The 24,287-nt window shown below is 43.5% G+C and overlaps 1 protein-coding gene across 2 annotated transcripts; it reads right to left on the bottom strand.

Annotated features, from left to right (window-relative positions):
- Positions 1-1,886: 1,886 nt before the first annotated feature.
- On the bottom strand, positions 1,887-24,205 carry NUP160 (nucleoporin 160). 2 transcript variants are annotated; one of them, XM_072118659.1, is made up of 36 exons: positions 24,012-24,205; positions 21,619-21,727; positions 21,304-21,514; positions 20,536-20,758; positions 20,377-20,452; positions 19,197-19,311; positions 18,952-19,110; positions 17,970-18,047; positions 17,745-17,848; positions 17,217-17,301; positions 16,971-17,039; positions 15,096-15,179; positions 14,589-14,759; positions 13,961-14,060; positions 13,331-13,496; positions 12,415-12,542; positions 12,166-12,326; positions 11,796-11,929; positions 11,101-11,174; positions 10,866-11,022; positions 10,110-10,179; positions 9,252-9,350; positions 8,560-8,679; positions 8,177-8,272; positions 8,003-8,097; positions 7,518-7,614; positions 7,271-7,376; positions 6,839-6,999; positions 5,697-5,757; positions 5,500-5,610; positions 5,265-5,388; positions 5,078-5,179; positions 4,061-4,202; positions 3,312-3,437; positions 3,001-3,105; positions 1,887-2,053 (listed from the first exon to the last, which is right to left on the bottom strand). In XM_072118659.1, exons 1-36 carry the CDS (start codon positions 24,106-24,108, stop codon positions 1,964-1,966), a joined length of 4,206 nt encoding a protein of 1,401 aa, XP_071974760.1. In that variant the 5' UTR covers positions 24,109-24,205; the 3' UTR covers positions 1,887-1,963. The 2 variants fall into 2 exon arrangements, with proteins under 2 accessions (XP_071974760.1, XP_071974762.1); XM_072118661.1 differs by having other exon boundaries at positions 23,993-24,075.
- Positions 24,206-24,287: the final 82 nt, after the last annotated feature.

The following is a 24,287-nucleotide window of genomic DNA, read 5'->3' as shown; positions in this document are numbered from 1 at the left end:
TACAGTGTAGGGAACTGATTTGGCTATGTGAGAGGCTATTGACTAGGATCAGACAGTAGGTGTTCTCCTTAAGGAGACAATGCCAATTAAGGCCACCTTAAAGGCATGTGGAGACTTAAAGCCATAGATGCTCCACCAGGGAATTCTGGGAAAAATGCAAATAAGTTTTCCAAGGTGTTAAATGGAAAACAATACTTCCTGTTGCTACCTTGAAAGGCAGCCCCCTTAACATCAAGTATGACCTACAAGAAGTCTAAAAACATGATGTGGGATTAAGCCAAACCAGTATATCTATTCCATAAGGAACAGACTCCCAACTGTAGACAGCACTGTTTCGACCTGGTTGGGTCTCCTCAGTACAGTGTAGGGAACTGATTTGGCTATGTGAGAGGCTATTGACTAGGATCAGACAGTAGGTGTTCTCCTTAAGGAGACAATGCCAATTAAGGCCACCTTAAAGGCATGTGGAGACTTAAAGCCATAGATGCTCCACCAGGGAATTCTGGGAAAAATGCAAATAAGTTTTCCAAGGTGTTAAATGGAAAACAATACCTCCTGTTGCTACCTTGAAAGGCAGCCCCCTTAACATCAAGTATGACCTACAAGAAGTCTAAAAACATGATGTGGGATTAAGCCAAACCAGTATATCTATTCCATAAGGAACAGACTCCCAACTGTAGACAGCACTGTTTCGACCTGGTTGGGTCTCCTCAGTACAGTGTAGGGAACTGATTTGGCTATGTGAGAGGCTATTGACTAGGATCAGACAGTAGGTGTTCTCCTTAAGGAGACAATGCCAATTAAGGCCACCTTAAAGGCATGTGGAGACTTAAAGCCATAGATGCTCCACCAGGGAATTCTGGGAAAAATGCAAATAAGTTTTCCAAGGTGTTAAATGGAAAACAATACTTCCTGTTGCTACCTTGAAAGGCAGCCCCCTTAACATCAAGTATGACCTACAAGAAGTCTAAAAACATGATGTGGGATTAAGCCAAACCAGTATATCTATTCCATAAGGAACAGACTCCCAACTGTAGACAGCACTGTTTCGACCTGGTTGGGTCTCCTCAGTACAGTGTAGGGAACTGATTTGGCTATGTGAGAGGCTATTGACTAGGATCAGACAGTAGGTGTTCTCCTTAAGGAGACAATGCCAATTAAGGCCACCTTAAAGGCATGTGGAGACTTAAAGCCATAGATGCTCCACCAGGGAATTCTGGGAAAAATGCAAATAAGTTTTCCAAGGTGTTAAATGGAAAACAATACCTCCTGTTGCTACCTTGAAAGGCAGCCCCCTTAACATCAAGTATGACCTACAAGAAGTCTAAAAACATGATGTGGGATTAAGCCAAACCAGTATATCTATTCCATAAGGAACAGACTCCCAACTGTAGACAGCACTGTTTCGACCTGGTTGGGTCTCCTCAGTACAGTGTAGGGAACTGATTTGGCTATGTGAGAGGCTATTGACTAGGATAAGTCCTTCACTTTAGCTTATCCTTCAACAAGTAGAAGGACCTACAGATCCTGCCCTTTCCATTAGATGAGAAGGAACAGTAACCTACTCCAATGATGCCTCTGCAGCTGTACCAAGCTGAGAAGGAGGACATCAACATGGAAGATGAGCCTATGGGGGGGCAGAAGTGCAGGAAGAAGGTGCAAAGGAAGACAAGACTTCTGAGGAGGAGTCCAAAGAGGAGGAGGAAGAAGAAAATACATGCTGTGTACATCACATGTCGTGTAGATACATTATGGTTATGAATCCACATTGGGCAACAAGATGATTGCGCCACAGTGGTGACCCTTCTATATGAATAGTGTAAACGCCCGAATAGTAAAGTACCACATTTAACATAAAACTGAAGACACCCCAAGTAATTGAGAACATAGAAAATATTTTATTTATTTTACAAAAAAAAAAAAAAACTGAATGCAGATTTAAAAATGAGAAGAATCCCCGGAGCTAGCTTCTCCGGAGGCCGAGTAGATGTGTGGTGGAGGCCCCCAGTTTATCAAAGTAATCACTGAGCTTGGTGTTCAGCTTCTCGAGGAGCTAAGGAGAAAAAGGAGGAAGCGTCAATGATCAATGTCTCAGGCCTGGAGCCATAGAGGATGTCCAGGTTATTATAACAGCCTGCGCCACGGGAAGTAAAGTGCAATACCCCAGCTCAGCCACTACACAGAGAATAGAGCTGTGTTCAGTCTCTTAGCTGTATTTAGTGGGGAAAAGTCATGGAGACCGGTTGCATCACCAGATTTTACTCCATGAAACTTGAAGACCCCTCAAGTCGCTTATGAAAGGTCCTTTTTTGCAATCTCCTCTTATGTGAAATCTCACCCATTTGCATATATAAAAACAAGTGAAAAACGAGCAGAGAAGAGTCATATTTTGCATGAAATTAGTCAAGTTTAGAGTTTGCTTGGGAGCATGACTTCAGACGCCCATTCTGTTTTTTTAGCATCTAGAAACATATGGCCTCATATTAATGATAAAAGCTCATCTTTTAGACCTCATCAGGCCTGTCCTTTTGTGATCTACAGACCCGGAGAAGGAAGCAGCTAAAGAAATAGAAGGGGAAACGATTATCTGCAGATTACATTTTTAGCCATGTCATAAATTGCCTGTAACTAGTCCTGTAGATCACAGAACCACAATGAAATGCAATGAAAGATGAGATTCTTATCTGTAATATGACACCTTCTACATGTTTCTTGGTACTAAAGAACCAAAGATAGGGGCATCTGAAGTACAGCCTCTAAACGTGACTCATCTCTGATAAAAAGCGACTCTTCTCCACACATTTACATTTAACACCGAAGGATTTTTTTTAACGGGTGAGATTTCACATAAAAGAGGGAATTTTAGAAAGGATATTTTACCCTCTACCTGGTGACAGAGTCCCTTTAAGGACGTAATGAGCTACATGTTGATTTTGATACTGAATGCTCAACACTCCATACATATTTCTCTATATACAACAGGGTAATCCAGTGACTTACATCTCTGTTTAACCGACTGTTATTGTTTTCTTCCAGCGCTTGCAGGAGGTGATCAATGGATGTGTAGGGAAGCCAAACCAATGGAGAGAGCGCAGAAAGAGGCAACTACAGAGAGAAACAACATGTCATATATGGCCGTATTTAGGATAATAAAATCTAAGGTCGTGCAGAAAACCTAATGTAACTGGAGGATTGCTCAGACCATAAACAAACTTTAACGTTCTTTATAATACATTTTTTTTAAAAATATTTTTTATTGTTATAAAGTAACATGTTTTTTGACATTAAGTGATTTTTTTTTTTAAACTCACCTCTATTCCAAAATCCTTGTGACCCTTCCCCAGTATGGCGTCCACATACTCCAGCACCAGCTCCGCCGCCTCTTCCAAGAGGTCGTACTTCAGATAAAGTCGTAGCAGTTCAGCCGCGTCCACCTCCTGCAGATATAAAACAGTGCAAATATCTAATAGTGGTGTCACTTCTTCTAGACCCAAAGACACGGTGAGGAGGTCTCCATATTATGTAGCCTCGAAACTGTTTGAATAGAACCTCCATTTAAAGGAAATTAGCACCAGGATGAAGGATTGTAAGCCAAGCACACTTACATACTGGTGTGTACCCCCTCTGTCAGGATCTGCTCCTCTTTTAGCCTCTTAGGTCTTAAAAAATTAAAATTATGCAAATGAGCCCGAGGAGCTCCAGGCTGCACCGATATCAATGGAGCCTGGAGCCCCTCAGGCTCATTTGCACAATTTTTAAAACTTTTATTTCCCCCACAAAAACAAGGGGTTACGAAGCTAAAAGAGCAGATCCTGCTGGAGGGGATAAACACCAGTATACCAATGCACTTGGTTTACAACCCTTCATCCTGGTGGTAGATTTGTATGCATGCATGCCAAGCCATCCATCTGTAGATGGTCTTATCTCATACACTAATACGAAGTTTACGGCTAATAATGTATGTAGAGACTGAAAGAATGAAGATGTGAAAGGGTCTGAATATGTAGAGTGAGACTGAATGATATATTGCCAATCATTACACAGATCCTATGGCACCAACCTTATAACTGATTGTTAACCAACTGGGCAGAGGGATCCCGTGGGACAGCAGCTTGTCGATGACACATCGATGGTACCTGCGGTTCTGTGAATGGTATTTCTCTAAATAGGAAATCAATAACCTCCACGCTTCATCTGTGGCACTAGAACAAAAATAAAAATCTTAAAATTTAGCACAGTAAAAGGGATGTCCTGCATTTGGCAATGCAGATGTGTATCATTCAAGTGAACATTAAAGAGACACGATCAACAGATTTTGACCCCATTAAACCACCAGCCCCTTCCCTTATGTTGGACTGAAATGTCTGTTCTAGAATTCCTCACTAATTTACCTATAAAAGTTATGTGAAAATGAGCAGAAGAGTCATATTTTGTCTGAAAGCAGTTAGATTTAGAAGCTGCAGAATCACTTCAGATGTTCTTATCTTAAACCCAGAAACTTTTGGTGTCATATCGAAGACTATCACATTTTTGCGCGTCAGGTCTGTGGTTCTGTGATCTACAGAACCAATGATACAGGAAGGTATAACTGCCTGCATCTCCGATTCTGTGGCTCATTCTGTGAACCTAAATCTTGAATTAATCTGAAAGATGAGCTTGTTATCTTTTTTAAGACGCCACAACCATGTTTCTAGGTATTACAGAACTGAAGATAGGGACAGCTGAAGTTTTTCTTCCCCTCTAGCTTTTTTTTTTTTAAAACAAGTTTTTTTTATTAAACTCGACTCGTCTCAGGAAAAATATGACTCTTCTCAGCACATTTTCATATGACTGTAGATTTTTTTGGTAGGTAAACAGAGGAGACTTCACATAAGAGGGAATTCTAGGAGACAAAATTTTATACCCTACCTGAGGGGGTTGATAGTGTAATGGGGTGAAATGTGGTGTCCCTTTAAGATGCAAAACCACACACAAGCTGTGTGCAAGCGCGGAGAAATTTCAGAAGATAGAAGTTATGCATATTCACGGTTTCCTCTGTAGCTCTTCATCTCAAAACAAGTTAAGAAGAGGGACCTACCTTGATTCTTTGGTGGTCACAATAGACGACAGCTGGTTTTCGGCCAGCCAGTGCCAAGCTTCACCCTGCGCAGCCTCTCCGCCGTTCTGTAACTTGATGCATCTGATGGTAAAAATCAATCATTTAGATAGTCCAAAACATTGCACGGAAACACGTCATCCCTCTGCCCGAAATACTAGTCACTTACTTGTAGGAAAGACCCTCAAATACAGGTATGAGGGAGAGTTTGAAGGTTTGGCAGAGGGAAATCGCTGTATCAAACAAACCGGCCTGCACCAGGAGAGACACCATCTCCTCAGCAGATGCACTGCCTGCAAGTAACAACAGGAAATTATCCACAGTCCTGCAGTCACTGCTCTAGTATACAAGACGGGAAGACACATTACATGTCAGATATGTCCCAGCATCAATGAGATCCTTACCAGCGATTGCTGCAGCATTGTTATCATGCTGAGCCAAGGTCAGGCGTGTGCGGGCGAGGATGTATTCCTTCTCCAAATCCTGCAACTCCAGAATCTCAACCTGACTTCCACCTAAGCAATGAACAATGCTATGAAACATTCAACTCTTAAAGGCGAAAAAAAAAAACGGAAAAAAAAAAGAAGTGGGAAACACTTACTGGGAACAGGCGGAGACTCCCCTTCGTGGTTACGCTTTGGCGACGCTCCTGGACGCTCATACTGCAAATCAAATGGAAAACAGTTTTAGAATGGGTCAGACGTGTATCTTACACAGACAAGTCAGATCTGTGGGGTCGCTGACTATTGTAAGCCCACTCATATGCATAATTGGGTGCAGTGAATGAAGCGGCAGGAGAAATGATCCGTCGTTACTAATAATAATAATTCTTTATGTATATAGCGCACACAAATTACGCAGTGCTGCACAGAGTTTGCCAAATCAATCCCTGTCCCCCAATTGGGCTCACAATCTAATCAACCTACCAGTATGTTTTGGAGTGTGGGAGGAAACCGGAGGACCCGGAGGAAACCCACACAAACACGGAAACAACATACAAACTGTTTGCGGGTGTTGACCCTGGGACTTGAACCCAGGTCCCCAACTCAATGTCTATGTGCATTTGTCAGGAAAGGGCATTTGTGGGGGACCTGACCACTAACCCTTTAGATGGAAATCCAGCTGGAAATGTATTTTATGGTCAGTTATCTACCATAAATCTGTACTAAATGGGTTTTCCACGCTATGACCAAAGAAAAAAAAAATGGTGGGAGAAAAGAGTATACTGGGTTGGGACATTGGCACTGCCCAAAGGAGTCAGAATCTCAAGTCGTAGTGCGTAGGAAGGTTATGCAAATAAAAAAGGATCACGTGTTGCGGGAAGGTAGATTTCCCTTCTTTAGGTGCAGTACAACATACACAGGGCTTCAGACACAAGCTGTGTCACCCACAGATGTCCTCTATGTATATTACACTAGACCGGAGAAAGGGAACGCTACCTTCCTGTAATGTGTGGTCCTTTTGATTTGTACTTACTCAGCTTCATGTTCCAACATTGCTGCAGTCTATGTGCATTTAGCTCTAACGACTCAACCTGGAATTACCGGGGGTAACATTACCAGTGAAATATCAGGGTCCGATCGGTTCCCATTACCCTGGCCGAGCAATCAGGGCTATGGAATTTTGTGATGCTGGAGCCAGGGCATAACAAAAACCCTCTTTTAGGAGTCAAGCCTGAACTGGCCCAGAGGGCAGTTTCCAGGAAACTCATTTAGATTAGTACTTTAGGATAAATTTCCGTACCACAGCTCCTGAAGCAGGTTGCACAATCCAGGCATATTCCGGGCGGATCAGCCTCAGACAGTTCAGACACGCCAGGTACGCGTTGACCTGCTTCTGAAGACCAATAAGGGTTCGGACTTCTCTTCCAAGACGCATGCCGTATTCAAACATCACTGTGCCGGCTGAGGAGGTGGAGACATAATGACATGTTATTACAAAGCAAAAAGGAAGCAAAGACAAGGAAAAATGGTTGCTTGATCATTCGTGTCGCTACTATGCACAGGGTAAGAGAAACATCAATATGTCCAAGAGTCTAATACTAGGAGGACTGTGTGTAGTGCCGGGCTGTGGCGACCCCCGTAAACTGGTTAGGTGTCAGAAATAAGACCACATGTCAAGGTCATCATAAAGGCAAAGAATGAAATAAAAATGTTAAGATTTAAGAGAGGATACCTTTCCTGTAGTTGTGCCGATGAATATGGAAAGCATAGAGGAGCTCGTAGTAATTATGGGTCATCAGATCCACAGCGCGAGCTCGAGCTTCAATAATACTCACAACCTGAAATAATAGAAGGATAATATATATAGTTATATATACAAAGAGCAATTCACTATAACAAACAAAAAAAAAAAAAAAAAAAAAAAAAAAAAAAAAAAAAAAAAAAAGACACCCCCTTCCTACAGTAGGTGCAACACTCACCTCATTGTGCAAGTTCACGTAAGGGAAATCTACAAGTTCTTGGAGCTGTGAACGTTCACACAAGACTATAACCAGCTGCCGCAAGCAGTCCAATTGCCTGAAGGAAAGATGCAAAACAAGATAAAATAAAGAAATGTAACAATGATAACCACAGCTCCTCCTAAAAGTCCAAGCCCCCAGGAAATGCTTACAGGCATTGGGTAACAATGTGTAACAATGTAATACACAGTGGCCCCAAGCATGTGTTGGCTTAACATTGGAAATGGCCACCCCTTTATATATATCCCCTTTATAAAGTATATCTCTTTACAGTAATTAGAAGGTGATATTTACTAATTAACTATCCCGTACATTTAACGTGGCTTTCAGTAAGGCGTTATTGTTACACAAGGATGCACAAGTTTTACATGATACACAACACAACCCAGGCCTACAAGATAAAGCCCCTGTGTCATATGAGATCCTAGTGCAGACCCAGTCCTTACCTGCTATGATCAGGGATAAGTGTGAGCGCGTCATAAGCCTGGCTGTTGTGTCCCAAATCCAGATGATACTTGAAGATAAGAGTCCTCAAAGTCGCCTAAAGACGAAACCATCTCATCAAGAAAAAGACATCAAGGTAAAATAATAACCAACCGTAAAAGATCTAGTCTTATTACCTGACTTTTCAGGTCGTCGGCAGTCTCGGTAATGGCCAACGTGGCCAACTGTATGACCTGCTCCTTCAGACCCACCGCTTCCAGAAGACGCAATACCTGCCAAAGATACAAGAACAACTGGAGCTGAGGGGTCGTGACAACGTGGAACCTGGCGAGCCCCAACATTTGGAAGATATAGCTCAAAATTATGCACAACTCCCATTTACCTAGGTACCCAACATAGCAATGTCATTGTAGCCGAGAAGCTTTGCTCCTTTCCTGACGAGCAGGGCAGAGAGCTGTCACTATTGGCTAATGCTCATTGCAGCTATAAGGAGTGTGACTGAGTATGCATGTCCACCAGCATCTAACTACAATCTATACATTGCATAGGATAATCTTACTCTGTTGTAATACTGAAGACGGGCAGAAGAAGGGGGATCTTCTTCCTCCACATGAATCAATTTCTCCAGGAAATCCTCTCGCTCCACCTCGGATGCAGCTCTGCAGAAGCATTCTAGAGCCTGGAATAATTGTAATGCAAGAAATCAATCCTGTACGGACCAGGGCATGTGTCTCTATCACATCTTATCCGATTTTGTTGTGAGTGTCCTAGTTGCTGGTATCCGCAGTAAGACAGTATGAAACCCAGTGCATAAGCCTCACATTGCATCCCGTTTATCCACAGGATAAGGCTTAACATGCTGATTATTGGGGGTCTCAGTGACGGAAGTCTCATGGATCACAAGAACGTGGGTCTGTTGTATCCCCGTTGTAATCCAAATGACTGGAGCAGGCAGCTGCACATGTAACGGCTGCTCCATTCATCTGTATAGCAATGATCGAGATAGACTAGTGCCGTACTAATCCACCTCCGTCATCTCCAGAGATTAACTGAGTAGCCAGCACATTTGCGACTGGCTGCTCCGGTAAATTTGGGCAAAACGGACCTCAATAATCGTGATACGCGGGGGTCCTATAACAGCATGTTATATCCTTGACATCTCCCACACACCCCCCTTTAACTAGCAGCACCCCAGTGTTGCCAATGCCACCCCCTGACATCTACACAACCATGTTCAACTAATCTCCTTACCTTATGACCTTCACCTGTGACCAAGTAACACTGTCCCATCATGAAGAGACAAGAGCCAGCATTGACCTGACACCATGGCTGCAGGAGCCGCACGTACTCCTATGGATACAAAAACACAATGTGTACTTACAATGCCCATTCGCAAGCGGTCAACGTAAAATTATGCTGAACGGTCTTCCACAGATGTATGGAGAGGGATCACTGACTGAGCCATGTCCATACAGGACAGGTGTCTGCTGTATTTTACAACTGAAACCTGCCACAAACTGCTGTAGTTCACCTTACTACAGCAGAGATAGTGGAATATTGTGAATATACAACATGTCTGGACAACCCCTTTAAGACATAACAAATCTATATACATTCGGTATCTCCATGATTGTACTGACCAAAAGAAAAAAAAAAAGAGGGGATGTGTCCATTGGACGGTCCAGAAAAATAAAAAAATAAAGCCTAAGAGAAATTTTTTTAAACCAATTCCACTATATTTTGATTTTTTTTTTCCAGCCACACAGTATGTTGCACTACAGGAAGCATGTTATGTCTTACAAGCCCTCATATACAGGTACATACAGCTTGCAGAGTGAAAAACTGCAGAGTGAAACCCTAAATAAATCTGATCTTTAAAGGGTTAAAGAAGGAAATAAGTGGTAGTAGTAGTGTTCATTCCTGCAACATACTCGGGAACGCAACTCATCTCGGTCCTTTTATGTTTTTCAGGAAAATCTGAATTGTGTTCACAATGTGTGTATCCAGCCAAGTCTAATTTAATTGTTGAAAGAGTTGTATTTAGCCCCTTCTAGTCTGCATCTCGAGTCATGTACTAGTTGTATATAACCAGGTACAGGAAGAACCTACCTGCAGCTGGGTATACTGGCAGCTTCTCATCAAACACTCGGGGAAAAGGAAGCCAGGATTACCGGGCCAGCTAGAGGTTTAATATGGTTAAGGAACAAATATATTACTTGATGGTTCAACATATCACACCCTTTAAAGGGGGTTCCCAAACATATATCCAAAGGATGAGGGTGGCGTAATCGGTGAGGGTCCAACTGCTAAGACCTCCACCAATCACAAACTGTGGATATATGCTCTCCAGAGATTATTGGGTGGAGCGGCTTCGGTGAAATAAAATAAACACCATCGTGAAAGAATTAATGGAGCAGCAGGACACACACTGCTCCACCCCTAAGTTTCCTGGGAATCTGGTTCTCATAATAGGTGGAGGTAGTGTCCCAGCTGTTTGACCCCAACCCACATGGATATGGGATAACAGATATTTGGACAGTGCCTGTAAGTTCTCTGTGGTCCTGAATACAACATTACAATAGCCAAACTATTGATGAGCAGCTTTAGGTTTGGTGTCCTCAGTTCGGCAGCTCTGCCAAACCCAGATGTGTTGCTTGATGGGCTGTAGAGAAGCAAATAAGGCAGCTTTATGTTCCTAGCAACAAGGCATGGCTGGGACTGAGCGGGCAGACACACCCAGCCGATCACAACCCAACTAGAAAAACGTCCGGCTAAGGCGGCACTGCAGAACAGAGGATGCCGAACCTAAAGGGTCCGCTCATCACTAGCCATAATCAAAGACTTGCCATTTTTAAGTAAGGATACAGATGCTGGAGCAGGTAAGTGGTGATGTCCGTTATCAGCTGGGCCCAGCTCAGTGGAGTGTGTGTCTGGGCAGCTCCATAGCGAGCAAAGATTTGGGACAAACGTTTTCTTGCCACATCCTGGAAGAAAACCTCCAAAATGGTCTGAGGCCCCGAAGCTGCAGATAAGAAAGGATTGAAATAAGACCCAGAAATAAAACGCTCCATATGACAAGAGTGTCTGCAGGAACACTTACAGTACTTATTCACTGGTGTGTAGCTTTTGGAGTCAGACAGCTCCAGGACTGACAGATGCTGCAGATTGGAATCACTGGAAAGCAGAAAGAGCAAAGTTTTTGAATTATATGGTGTATTTACATCTCACTCAGTTAACTTTCAAACACACAACAAAGAGGATAAGGGGGAGATTGATCAGTGCTTTCACGCCAGAAGCAGTGAAACAATCATAAATTGCACACTGCAAGAAATTGCAAATAATCATGTGACTGCACCACCACCTCGCCATGTGATAATGGAGGCGGCAGCCGCCGGTGGGGTGGGCTGCAGGGGGCGTCCCTGAGAACTTCGGATAGTCTGAAAAAATCACCCAGGCCTCTTCAAGCCTAAACGTTCACTGGTTTTTATGCAAAACTACACCATGTCTGACTTGGTGTAGTTTAGTCCACCAGCACTGCCAGCAGATACATCAGGAGGTCCAAGGTTCATCATAAACATCCCCATAAACACATCTATAATCGGAGGTAGCTCCTTTGCCGCCGTGATTTAATTGGGTTTCTAAACACGGCCTCAATGTTAGAAGTATACTAGGTAGAGCAGAGAGTTTCTGTTCACAGAGCGACCCTATTTAACCGTCCATTATCGACCTACACTGTAAATCAGAAAACATTTAGTTTGACCAAAACTGCAAAAATTGCACAGGCCGAAAACTCACAGCGTATCCAATGGGATGGCAGATGCCACGCACTGACTACTCCAGCGGATAACGTAGTATGACAGCAGCATGTTGGCGGTGCGAGGGATATGCTCTTGCTGGGTCTGGAGCAGCTGACCTTCTCCGGCAAAGACCTGGTTAGGATAAAAACCAGAGTCAGATCTATAGAAATCCCATGTGAACTATTAGCAATGTAAAAGCACTGTAAAGCATGGGGGATGGAGGTCAATGTAAAGAAGCAGCTTAAGCTTGATGCAGGAGACACATCTACAGCACAAGAAATTTATGGTATGTCATGCAAACATGCCATAAATGTCTAATATAAGAACCCCCGAGAAGCGTAGCATATAGGTACGACTGCCATACTCACCATATCCCCCATCCGTAAAAGGAGCTGCTCCAGGATGAGCAAGTCACGACAAATCAAGAAACGGGTAACAGAGATTTTACAGATGGCCTGGCACACGATACCAGCAGCGGTCGTACTTCCATAGAGACTGGAGAGGTTCATCCGCACGTTTAGAGGCTGACCTATAGTAAACAAAAAAAAATAAAAAATCTATTATCATTTTTACAAAAAACTTTTTAGGAAGTAAGCTAAACTTAAGTGAACTCTTACCAACATCCATTGTCTGGTCTATATCCAAAGAGGTCTCATAATCCATCTCTCGAAGCAGGTTCCCAATGGCCAGGAAAGGATTTCTAATGTCTTGTAGTTTATTGTTGATGTCCTCCATCACATTTTCCCTGCAAATATTATAAAAAATAGGTTTTACTCAAGATCAGAGAGATGGACTTCAAAGTAGCCCTGTCTCAATGCTTCCAGTTGTCCCCTATACACAGGATAACTATATGTTCAGTGAGGATCAGACAGAAATCCTAGGACGTGGTTCCCATTCTCAGTAATGGGTGGAGTTTGAGGATAAGCATGCGCCCTGTTGTTCCATTCGGTTGCATGGGATTTGTGCACATGCTTTTTGCTCCCCTCCACCCATTACAGAAGGTGATCCCCACTGTCTAGAGAGCTGAGGATGTTAAACTGGTGAAGGTCCCAGAAGTTAGACCCTTACCAAGCAGCTAGTTATCCCCAACTCCTGTGGATAGGGGATAACATTTTGCACACCACCTTTAAAGAGACAGAGGGTACAGAATAAATGGGAGGAATAGCCCTCAGTCAAACAAGCACTTGGCTGACAGCTATTGAATTTTAGGGTGCCATAACCATGGCTCAACCCCATCTGCATAGACCAGATCAATTTTTGTTGCTTTTTCTGTACAATAATTTATTCTCGGCTGTAATAGAGATCTGCTCTTCCTGCACTGACCTCAACATTTACACAATAATCTGATCAAACAATGCTGCACAGAGGAGGAACAGTTTGTGTGTTTTTAATTTTACCAGATCATTAGTTTCTGCTTAGATAGGACAGCAGCCATTGTTGAAAGAAAATACAAAATAAAGATAAAGAAAAAAAAAAAAAAAAAAAAAAAAAAACACGGAAAAAAATTATTTTAGTAAAAATGGAGGAACCTACACATCATTTGCTATCAATTCCTCCAACATTTGATCTGCTACTCTTTCTGGGGGTTCTTGATGGCAGCAAGCCCACTCCATCATATACTCCATATCCACCGTGATGCTATCTCCGATCATACGTAAACACTGCATTAAGAAGATGGTGTCACTAGCGAGGTCCACGTCTGTCAAAGAAGGCAAAACGCAAATTAAAAAAAAAACACAAGAAATAATAATAACTCCTTTATTTATATAGCGCACACAGATTACGCAGCGCTGCACAGAGCTCCCCAAATCTGTCCCTGTCCCCAATGGGGTTCACAATCGAATCAACTTACCAGTATGTTTTAGAGTGTGGGAGGAAACCGGAGGACCTGGAGGAAACCCACGCAAACACGGAGAGAACATACAAACTCTTTGCAGATGTTGACCTGGGTGGGACTTAAACCCAGGACCCCAGCTCTGAAAGGCTGTAGTGCTAACCACTGAGCCACCGAGCTGCCCAGTGAAAAAGCACGAACCATACGCTGGCAACATTGTTACCGAAAAAAAAAAACGATAGGGTTCCACAGGACCCACGTGTGAGAATAAAGAACAATTTTTGAAAGTAGTGGAACCAAATATACATTACTAGCTCCTTTATACTCACCATCCGAGATAACACTTTCATCCTCCGTAAGCAAATTTTCCGTTGGAAGAAGGTAAAGGTGATCCACTAGTGGGCAGGGGGCCAAAAACGAGACAAACCCCTGCAGGAGAAATAGTAGAAGGAAAAAAGTTGTTATTGCAATGTAATAAATTGTCAGGTCACTCTCTAATATAGAACATTGGGGCAAATGTATCATAGTTTATCGGCTGCCACTTTTTCCAAGTTTCCTGAAGTTGGCTACTTAATCATTGCAATGTATCTTACGTTTTTTTCCCCTTTGTGATACATGTGACAAGTTGCCTTTTAAGGGAAAAGGATGCAAAGAAGTTGTATTTATAGATGACTAAGGACCTGATGGTCTGAAACGCGTCAGATGTGGATGTGTACTGCGCCTTATCCTTGTTTCTGCCTTTTATCTGTATCAGGCCATCAAGTCTCACAAAAAAAAAAAAAAAAGTGTCCCCCAATGTGACACAAGTTACTGCTTCAGCCAATGCATGATATATAAAAAAAGATTGCCAATGCCAGGGGCTGCACCGATGATCAAGGAATACAAATACCACCCCCCACTGCATGTATACAGAGCCCAAAGCAAAACCTGACTATACTACAAGTAGTCAGTACTTACTTTTCGGAGCAGACAGACCATGCTGGAGTAAGGGTGCAGCACGAGTGCAAGCGGCCGGGATAGTTCCTCCTGGTATTGCAGGCAGCACGTGTAGAACTTCAACCACGACTCGACCTGTAACTGGCGAAACTCGTCCTGGTCCATCTCATAATCAATCACATGACTGTGCAGCTACAAGGCAGAAAGTTATGGCAGATGTTAACCTAATCGTATACCATGTGTGTAGCAAACGTCACTTTGCGCTCCCGTGTGTATGATTTCTAGATGGAATATCCGCAGAACATTACAGAACATTTAAAAAAAACCTATGATATTGTAATAGTTCTGTCATGTTATGGATTTGGACCCATGCTGGTAAGGATTTGGTACGTCAGCGGCACCGTTCAGCTCATGTGACAGAGCAGAAAAATAAAAGTGCAAACATAGTAAGCAGTAGAACTACAATTCTATGGGAAGTCCCACTAAAGGTTTTCCAAAAATATATTGCATAAAAAAGTAGAATCTTACATCATTTTCTACTATAACTGTGACCTCCTTCTTCAATTCTTCCCAGGACAAGTCTTGCAATTTCCCAGCACCTCTATGGTAAATCTAGAACAAAACATCATAAGAGAATTCAAATATAACAGATTTTAAACCACTGATTCACTAGGTCAGTGGTGGCGAACCTATGGCACGGGTGCCAGAGGTGGCACTCGGAGCTCTCTCTGTGGGCACCCAGGCCATCACCCAGCACAAAAGTCACCATTCAGGACTCCTCCTTCTGCAATCACAGGCAGCCCAGAATGTGCCATGTTCAGCACTATTTTAAAGTGACTTGTATAGTAAGGGAGGAGCAAGGAGGAGTGGACAGAGCTGGATTATCATTGAAGTCCCTGTGAGTCATCCTGTTAAGGGGACCTTAGAGGGAAGCTACAATAATAATCCAAATTTCTCCATCTTTCTACTGGACGCCAATACGTTCAAATCTGTGACACAGCATGGAGCAATAAGTTACATTAAACTGGCATTTAGCACTTTGAGAAAAATATGTGGCTTTCGGTTGTAGTTTGGGCACTCAGTCTCTAAAAGGTTCGCCATCACTGCACTAGGTCGTGGTTGGTCCTCGATTGTGTCCCGATTCCTGGACTGACCACTGTATTGAGGATAGGGGTGTACATGTCCCCCATGAGCTGAGGATTTTACCCAGCCATCTTTATTAGTCTAATAGAGAAGCCAAAGACCTGAGAGCTGACCTGTATATTAGAAACTCCCCTGTTCTCTTGAATGTCCAAGTGGTAAACCAGACATCAGTCTTATCTGGTTTGTGGGACAATCGCTTTAATTATGTTTATTTGAAAGACACGAGCATTAAATCAAATAATTGGATAGAGTTTGTGTAATGAAAATCTCTACAACTTTCCAATATGGAATAGTGAGGAATCAATTCCCCGTTTTCTAGATCTCTGCTTGCTGTTATTCTATAAAAAGATTCTCAACAGGAAGCCCCTGGTCATGTGATGTCACACAGGTGCACGGCTCGTTATATCTCTGCTCATGTGATGTCACACAGGTGCACGGCTCGTTATATCCCTGGTCATGTGATGTCATACAGGTGCAGGGTTCGTTAGATATTCCTGGTCATGTGATGTCACACAGGTGCAAGGCTCAGTTATATCACAGAGAGTAATAAGTTGTGTTTTATAACGAGCCGTGCTCCTGTGTGATATCACGTGACCGGGTAAAGATTTCTACCTTAACCCTTTAGTGACCAGGCTTGTAAAGACTTTAATGACCAATCATACCTATTGATTTAAGGGACTAACTTTTTTTTCTGTGTGCTACCTTAATTTTTTTGCACTCTTTGGGACTCATAGGGCTAGTTAAAAATTCCCAAACAGGGAAAAAAATTGCACTCCCGTAGGATAGCATGTCTGGTGTAGAGTTGTACTGGGTCTGATTACACCCAGTAGCTCTGCTTAAACCTTCCAGATCCAGAGATCATGTGACTACAGGGCCAGTTCAGCTTCTTCGCTACTATGGGGTGAAGACAGGAGAAGGCAGAAGCGGTAATAAACTGCTTCTACCTTCTCCCCAGGGTCTCTTGCTGTGTCAATAAATAAAAAAAAGGTGTGCTGCACACTCTGGACCCGCAGCATTCAACATCAGGATCCAGTTAAGTAAAAATAGAAGCTATCTATGGAATGACAGCGAGCAGAGATCTAGAAAACAGTGAGGAATTGATAAAGAATGTTGGAAAATTACATAACTTCACATTCAGCAAATTGTTTCAATTGTGTAATGACAACAACCCTTTCAATAAAGTTACTTCTGACAGACTTCCTTTGCAGTCAAGACAACGAATGTCCCATAGTTGTAAACAAATTAAATTTTTCTACATACCTGTAGTGCTTTAAGTAGAGCAGGGATGGTGAATCTTCCCGGGAGGAACAAATACTCCAGATAGGTCTCCTAATAAAGAAAAAAAAAAAACATATGAACATTAAATCGCAGCCTAAATTCTAGACAGAAGGAGATCAACAAACACAAAGGGACAGTATTATCAGGACTAGATCACTCACAAGAATTTGAATATCTGCAATAAAAGTACAAAGAACCTGCAAAAAAACAACAGAATCATAAACTAACCCTTGGATCTTGTTCATCCCCAATGGTAAGTTCCTCTTCTGGTAGCGGATTGATGAATACTTGGTTCCATTGTCCGGCTTGATTACTAAAGACAGAAAGAAAGACTGAATAACTAAGAAACACACAAGTCTACATATAAGATATTGAAACACATTACATAAATTTAGTGGTTCTTGTTTTAACACCAATCACGGTTGCTTAACCCTTCAGATGCTGGGATCAGTACTGACCACAGAATCTAAAGTGTCTTGAACGTGAACGGTAACCCCCACCCCCAACATGATTAAAGGGTACCAATGGTCTGTCATAGCATTTAAAGATCTGATGAAGGCCCCCAAGCATGACAGAGTTGATCCAATATAAGGTCCTGTGATAGTACAGTCATGTATTGACCATCTTCTAGTCCCTCCTGGTCCCATATGAGTGGGAACAGCACACTCTACAGTGGGTGCCTGCCCTGCTGAAGGATGGGTCCTATGTAGAGGATATGGATGGTGGGAATATCTTATAACTTTCCAATGTACTCACTTTTCAAAATTGATGTGTTTGACAATGGTTTGGTTTTCCTCATCGAGCCACAAAGCCCAGATATCTGTGGTTGTCAAAGTAAACATGAAGTCAATCAAGGTTTCCTAAAGAGTGAAAAAATACATGCAAAATATGTAAGAAGCACCAGATAAATATGTGAATGATGAAAACATTAAAAAAAAAAAAAAAAAAAAAAAAAAAGGAGGATGAGCACGGCTCACTTACCTGATTAGAGAATAGGGAAGAGACATGATCTAAGCTGTAGCGGTTACTATCTGCAGTTACCAACTGGAAGACACAGAACTGCAAGACAACAACACAGAAGATCAGATACAGAGTCCCTCTGTGTGAATGGGGGGGTAGTCATACATGGGTGCTGCTTTCCTCTGAGACAGGCAAAGATAAAATAGCAATCATCACAGATGTATGGAGAGAAGGGTTATATAGGATCATGATCCTTTGATCAGTTATGCTGCGCTGCCATAAGCCTAGGTTCTCATCTCTTTTGTGTACGATTAGCCTATACAATGGGAAAGCTCCCAACGTATACGCAGAGTGTAAACATTGACATATATACTGGCAGATGGAGGCATAGTGGTGGCCTCCGCCTCACCAGTATACAACGCTCCGCTGATGAAGGATGAAAAAAGCTAGCAAGCTACGTCTTTCCATCCCTTTCCCTCCTGCTGAGCAACGTATACATTAGGCCTATGGGGAGCGGTTGCAGCATGTTGAATCCCAGAGCCACAGCGGGTCAGCGGATACTTTGCTTAGCAAGAGGGAGGACACCGGTGATGTCACTGTCCATAAGGACAACGACATCACTGGGGAATCACCCTGTACATTGTCAGCAGTTGTGCACTATTCCCTCCGTATTTTTTTGGGGGGGGGGGGGGGGGCTTTGGGGAGGTCCCGGGAGACGTATCCCACTGTGTTATCATACAGTGGGATGCATCTGCACCATATGTTATAAGGACACGGCGTAAAATGCCTGAATGTCCCATACAATGTATGGGACAAAACGTGATGCGATCCCAACCTAATAGTAACCAGCAGTGATTCTATCAGGGAATCACCACAGGTAAAATACAGGTAAAACTTTATCATTTCAGATAAAATGCACTTGCAGGTATTAAGATAATAAAAAAAAAAAAAAATACTCTGCACATGTAACTACTAACAATTAAATCCCCCATCCAGCACATACCTGTCCTTGTCTGGGAGAGTGCAAGTACACCCCAAGATACACTCCTATAGATGCTGAGTGTGCAAGTCTTAATTTGTGCCCGATTCCCGTGATCTGGCGCATTTCTTTACTGACTGGCACAAACTCCAGCATATCGCACTCCATTAGGCACGTCTGGTCCTGGAATTGATAAAATGGGTGAAATTGTAGCCTTTTTTGATTTGACATAATGTACATTTTTTATGATGTAGGGACAAGTCATTTACCTTGTAGGACCACATGCGGAGTTTATGATCGAGACACAATGCGAATATAAAAGCGTCATTCTCGAGGCAGTGAACAGCGAGGCTCACGGGAAGGTGAGTGGGGTCCTGGTCTCCTCTACAATTGTGAAAATAGGAAAAGTCTCTTAGAAATCAATTGAGAACAGGAAGGTGTTTCATGATAAAACCTTATTATCATAGCCCAAGTCATGCATTTGTAATACACAGACATCAGCATAATACAAAACGCTGCCTTGAAGAGCTCAGACTTAGGCTGCATTCACACGAACATATGGGGGATGTATATACGGCATATATACGATCCCCATACACTTCTATAGCCTCACGACCCGGTACGGGAGAGGTACGGTGCAGCACCGTACCGCTCCATAGCCAGTAAAAAAGATGGGACTTGTCCTATCTTTATACGTAATACAGCTCTGTGCGCTGTATACTCCTATGGAGAGGGGCTCCTCTCCGCAGCGCCATTGGGTGGATATACCCTTACAATGGAACACAGGTTTGTCCTTGGCACCAATCTGCAGAACAGGTAACACATGTAGGATAACTGGGATACCCACTAGCTACATGACTGGGCGTCTACTAGTCACTAGTGTGAATGAGGTGGTTATTTGCATGTAAACTTCACTTGATTCACCCCTATGGGACAGTATTCAGAGTCCTGCAGACATGAATGGTGCAGAGTTTATGCATGAGCTCTATAGCACCATTGACAAAGATTTCATGGCCAGTGGGGATAAAAGCAGTCATATTTACAACCCAAGGGCTTATTCACACAAATGTCTGAGCCTAGTGGGTTGCAAGGAAGTTCCCTCTGCCGGCCGAACAGCCACACCGGAAATGCATTAACTATTACAGGTGCCATTCAGCTGTGGCTTTCGCCTTATACACACAACCATGTGCAGACACGGCCTGCAAAAAGGCAAAAATTTGCGACATGATACGGCAAGCTGACCCCTCCCATCTCCATAGGAGCTGAATGGCTTGGTCATGTTTGCTCACCGTACCTGGACCGTGCACAATAGACCTCTATGGTGGCTGCGAGTTTGCTCCAATTTGTGCATCTGGCGTTTGGCCCCATATACTGATGTGTGTATGAGCAGTGATTGCCCAGTGATATTCATGGTATAACATTGTGCATGGGGGTGCGGATGCCACTAACCTTATCGCCGTTGGTATGAAACCCGATAGAAGTCTTCTCACCGACATTTGCTTCAGCTCCACCACGGTCACTGCTCCTAAAGAAACAACCATTTACTGAAACATATAAAACAAAATATAAACACATGTTATAAAGTAGCAAAGTGCTCACATAACATACCTGATACACCACAAGGGGGCATCTTCACAACAAGGATCCCACCAGAACTAGAGGGGAAAGCAAAGAGGGTCTCCCCCTCGCTGCTCAGCCAGGCTGCGGTGGCCGTGGAGCTCAGTGACCGTCCCGGCAGCGGGGGGATCACATAACTGTTTGCGGGGTCGTTATAGTTCATCTTCCCGACGTCTGTTAATATGGAGTGCATCTGACTCTCTGTAATAACCTCCTGAAATACAAGGAGAAGGCAACCTAAGCGGAGGACTAAACTCAAATTTATGAGAGGTTATAGATTTTTGCCGGCTGAACATAATCCTATCAAGACTTCCGCTTGGACACAAGTCTGAATACTGCAAGTACCAGAGCAACGTGGAAGTTATATCCCACCCCTGCCCCTCTTATTCATGGAAATCCCCTTTAACCTCTATGGGATACAGTGCTCTGTGAGCACCACAGTAATAAATAAGTAGGGGGAGCAATGCATGGGATCCTACTGATAACAGAATGAACATTTCACTAATAAAAGGTGACAAATCCCAGAAACCAATTAAGGTCCAGTTTAAATCTCCGTTAATATGAGCCCAAACCAGAAGCGCTGGTTTTTCCAGTGACTATACATAAAGTATAAGGTATGATGGAAAGACTTGCGTCTGTTCCATCGCTCCGGGTTTGGACTCACATTAACTGATGCAAATAACTGACGACCTATGAGAGATGTGAACTGACTCAGGACATCCCCACTGTCATGTCTGCCGGCATCACGTGACCACTTACACTCCTGTACAGGCGCGAGGGGTGAGGCAGGACGAGCCGGTGCACGGTCAGGTTGGTGAGGATGAGGATGATCACGTTACTCTGTGTCTCGCACACGTGGACGCCGCCAGGCAGGATGGCGCAGTTGAAGATTTTGAGGCGGATGGCATTATTCAAGAGGTTAACGTCCAACGACTCCTCCACCAGTTGTAATGTGTCCCCGATAGACGTCCTGGAGTGTTAGAAGGAAAGTGTCCACACGTTACACTGGCCGCGGGTGCTTCATCCTACTGATCACACACTGACTCATCCTATAAAACAAAAGGGTTAACTCACCAGTACAAGAACCGATTCCTTGTGGCGGCCAGAAGATTACTGCTCTCCTTGTAGTAATATCCCCCGGCGCTCTCACTGTATTTAGGACCACCAATCACAGGCGTGACATCTATAATAAAGAGAATTATTATATATGGCATGATGCAAGATCCAGAGCTGCACTCATTATTCTGCTGGTGCAGTCACTGTGTACATACATAACATTACTTATCCTGTACTGATCCTGAGTTACATCCTGTATTATATCCCAGAACTGCACTCACTATTCTGCTGCTGGTGCAGTCATTGCGTACATACATGACATTACTTATCCTGTACTGATCCTGAGTTACATCCTGTATTATACCCCAGAGCTGCACTCATTATTCTGCTGGTGCAGTCACTGTGTACATACATAACATTACTTATCCTGTACTGATCCTGAGTTACACCCTGTATTATACCCCAGAGCTGCACTCACTATTCTGCTGCTGGTGCAGTCACTGTATACATACATGACATTACTTATCCTGTACTGATCCTGAGTTACATCCTGTATTATACCCCAGAGCTGCACTCACTATTCTGCTGCTGGTGCAGTCACTGTGTACATACATGACATTACTTATCCTGTACTGATCCTGAGTTACATCCTGTATTATACTCCAGAGCTGCACTCACTATTCTGCTGCTGGTGCAGTCACTGTGTACATACATAACATTACTTATCCTGTACTGATCCTGAGTTATATCCTGTATTATGCTCCAGAGCTGCACTCACTATTCTGCTGCTGGTGCAGTCACTGTGTACATACATGACATTACTTATCCTGTACTGATCCTGAGTTACATCCTGTATTATACTCCAGAGCTGCACTCACTATTCTGCTGCTAGTGCAGTCACTGTGTACATACATGACATTACTTATCCTGTACTGATCCTGAGTTACATCCTGTATTATACCCCAGAGCTGCACTCACTATTCTGCTGCTGGTGCAGTCACTGTGTACATACATGACATTACTTATCCTGTACTGATCCTGAGTTACATCCTGTATTATACCCCAGAGCTGCACTCACTATTCTGCTGCTGGTGCAGTCACTGTGTACATACATGACATTACTTATCCTGTACTGATCCTGAGTTACATCCTGTATTATACTCCAGAGCTGCACTCACTATTCTGCTGCGGGTGCAGTCACTGTACATACATGACATTACTTATCCTGTACTGATCCTGAGTTACATCCTGTATTATACCCCAGAGCAGCACTCACTATTCTGCTGCTAGTGCAGTCACTGTGTACATACATGACATTACTTATCCTGTACTGATCCTGAGTTACATCCTGTATTATACTCCAGAGCTGCACTCACTATTCTGCTGCTGGTGCAGTCACTGTGTACATACATGACATTACTTATCCTGTACTGATCCTGAGTTACATCCTGTATTATACTCCAGAGCTGCACTCACTATTCTGCTGCTGGTGCAGTCACTGTGTACATACATGACATTACTTATCCTGTACTGATCCTGAGTTACATCATGTATTATACTCCAGAGCTGCACTCACTATTCTGCTCGTGCAGTCACTGTTTGGATTAGTAGGGCCCCTTTTGCAATGCATCAATCTCAAATTCTCAGCATCAATCCGAGGTTGAGCCTTGCATTGCTTTAAACAGGGTTTGCATCAAACTTCCAGTGCTGATTAGCAGTACCCTGGCATGGCCACTATACAGTGTGTAGAGCTGTGCACTTCTAGCTCTATGTAACATGCAGAAGCTGGTGGCCATGGATCCCATGAAAGCGCCATTAATGATCTATCTTAAAAGGTAAAGAGCAGAAATTGCTGAGCACAGCACTGGGGGTATATCCAGAACTCCCTAGAAGTGCAGGAGATACCAGATCACTGTGCTCAGCAATCCATTTTAAAGGGGTGTTCATGGAATCTGGAAAAGGAGGGGGGCCAGATTGAGGGACAGTAGAAGAGAGCGCCCTATGGGAGAGTCGGCAGTGGTCGCAGTCTGACCAATCAGATTCCATCTCCCTAGTCTGTTACTATGTTATAAGTTATATTTCGGAGTAAAATCAGACATCAAAAGTCACCATGAAGCCCCTGGTCTTGGATTTCTGTTTCCTGCGGCTGTGGTTATACATACAATCGTGTGTGTGAACAAGGACTTACAATTTTATCAATCATCCACCTAAAAACTGGACAATACCTAACACCAAGTCCAGCCCAACACACACCTGTAGACCCAGGTAGATACTATGTAACACCACATGTGGCCCCTATAGTGGGGCGCGCACCATGTGACACTGCGGGCCTATGGCTGTACTGACACACTGTGCCGGCACCGCCGCTGCTATACACGTGACGGCTCATTACCGGGGCGCAGGCTCATTACCGGGGCGCAGGCTCAGGTCCCGGAAGTTCCTCTTCAGCTGCCGTTCCGCCGCGCTCAGTTCGGTGAAGCTCCGTTCTAGAACCACCGAGGCCGCCATGTTCTCCTCCTCCCCCCTCCCAGCACAGAGAGCGGGAGCCGCACGCCGCACGAACAGGGGGCGGGACCTGCCGCTCAAACGTTCCACTTGAAAATGACACTGGCGCGCAAAGCAGGCTGGGTAGTGAGGGAAGCTTAGAGGCGGCGGCCATTTTTAGTACTGGCACACCAATATTTACT

Source organism: Engystomops pustulosus, chromosome 7 (assembly GCF_040894005.1).
Source record: "Engystomops pustulosus chromosome 7, aEngPut4.maternal, whole genome shotgun sequence".
NCBI lineage: Eukaryota > Metazoa > Chordata > Amphibia > Anura > Leptodactylidae > Engystomops > Engystomops pustulosus.
This window is presented reverse-complemented; position numbering and strand designations above follow the sequence as displayed.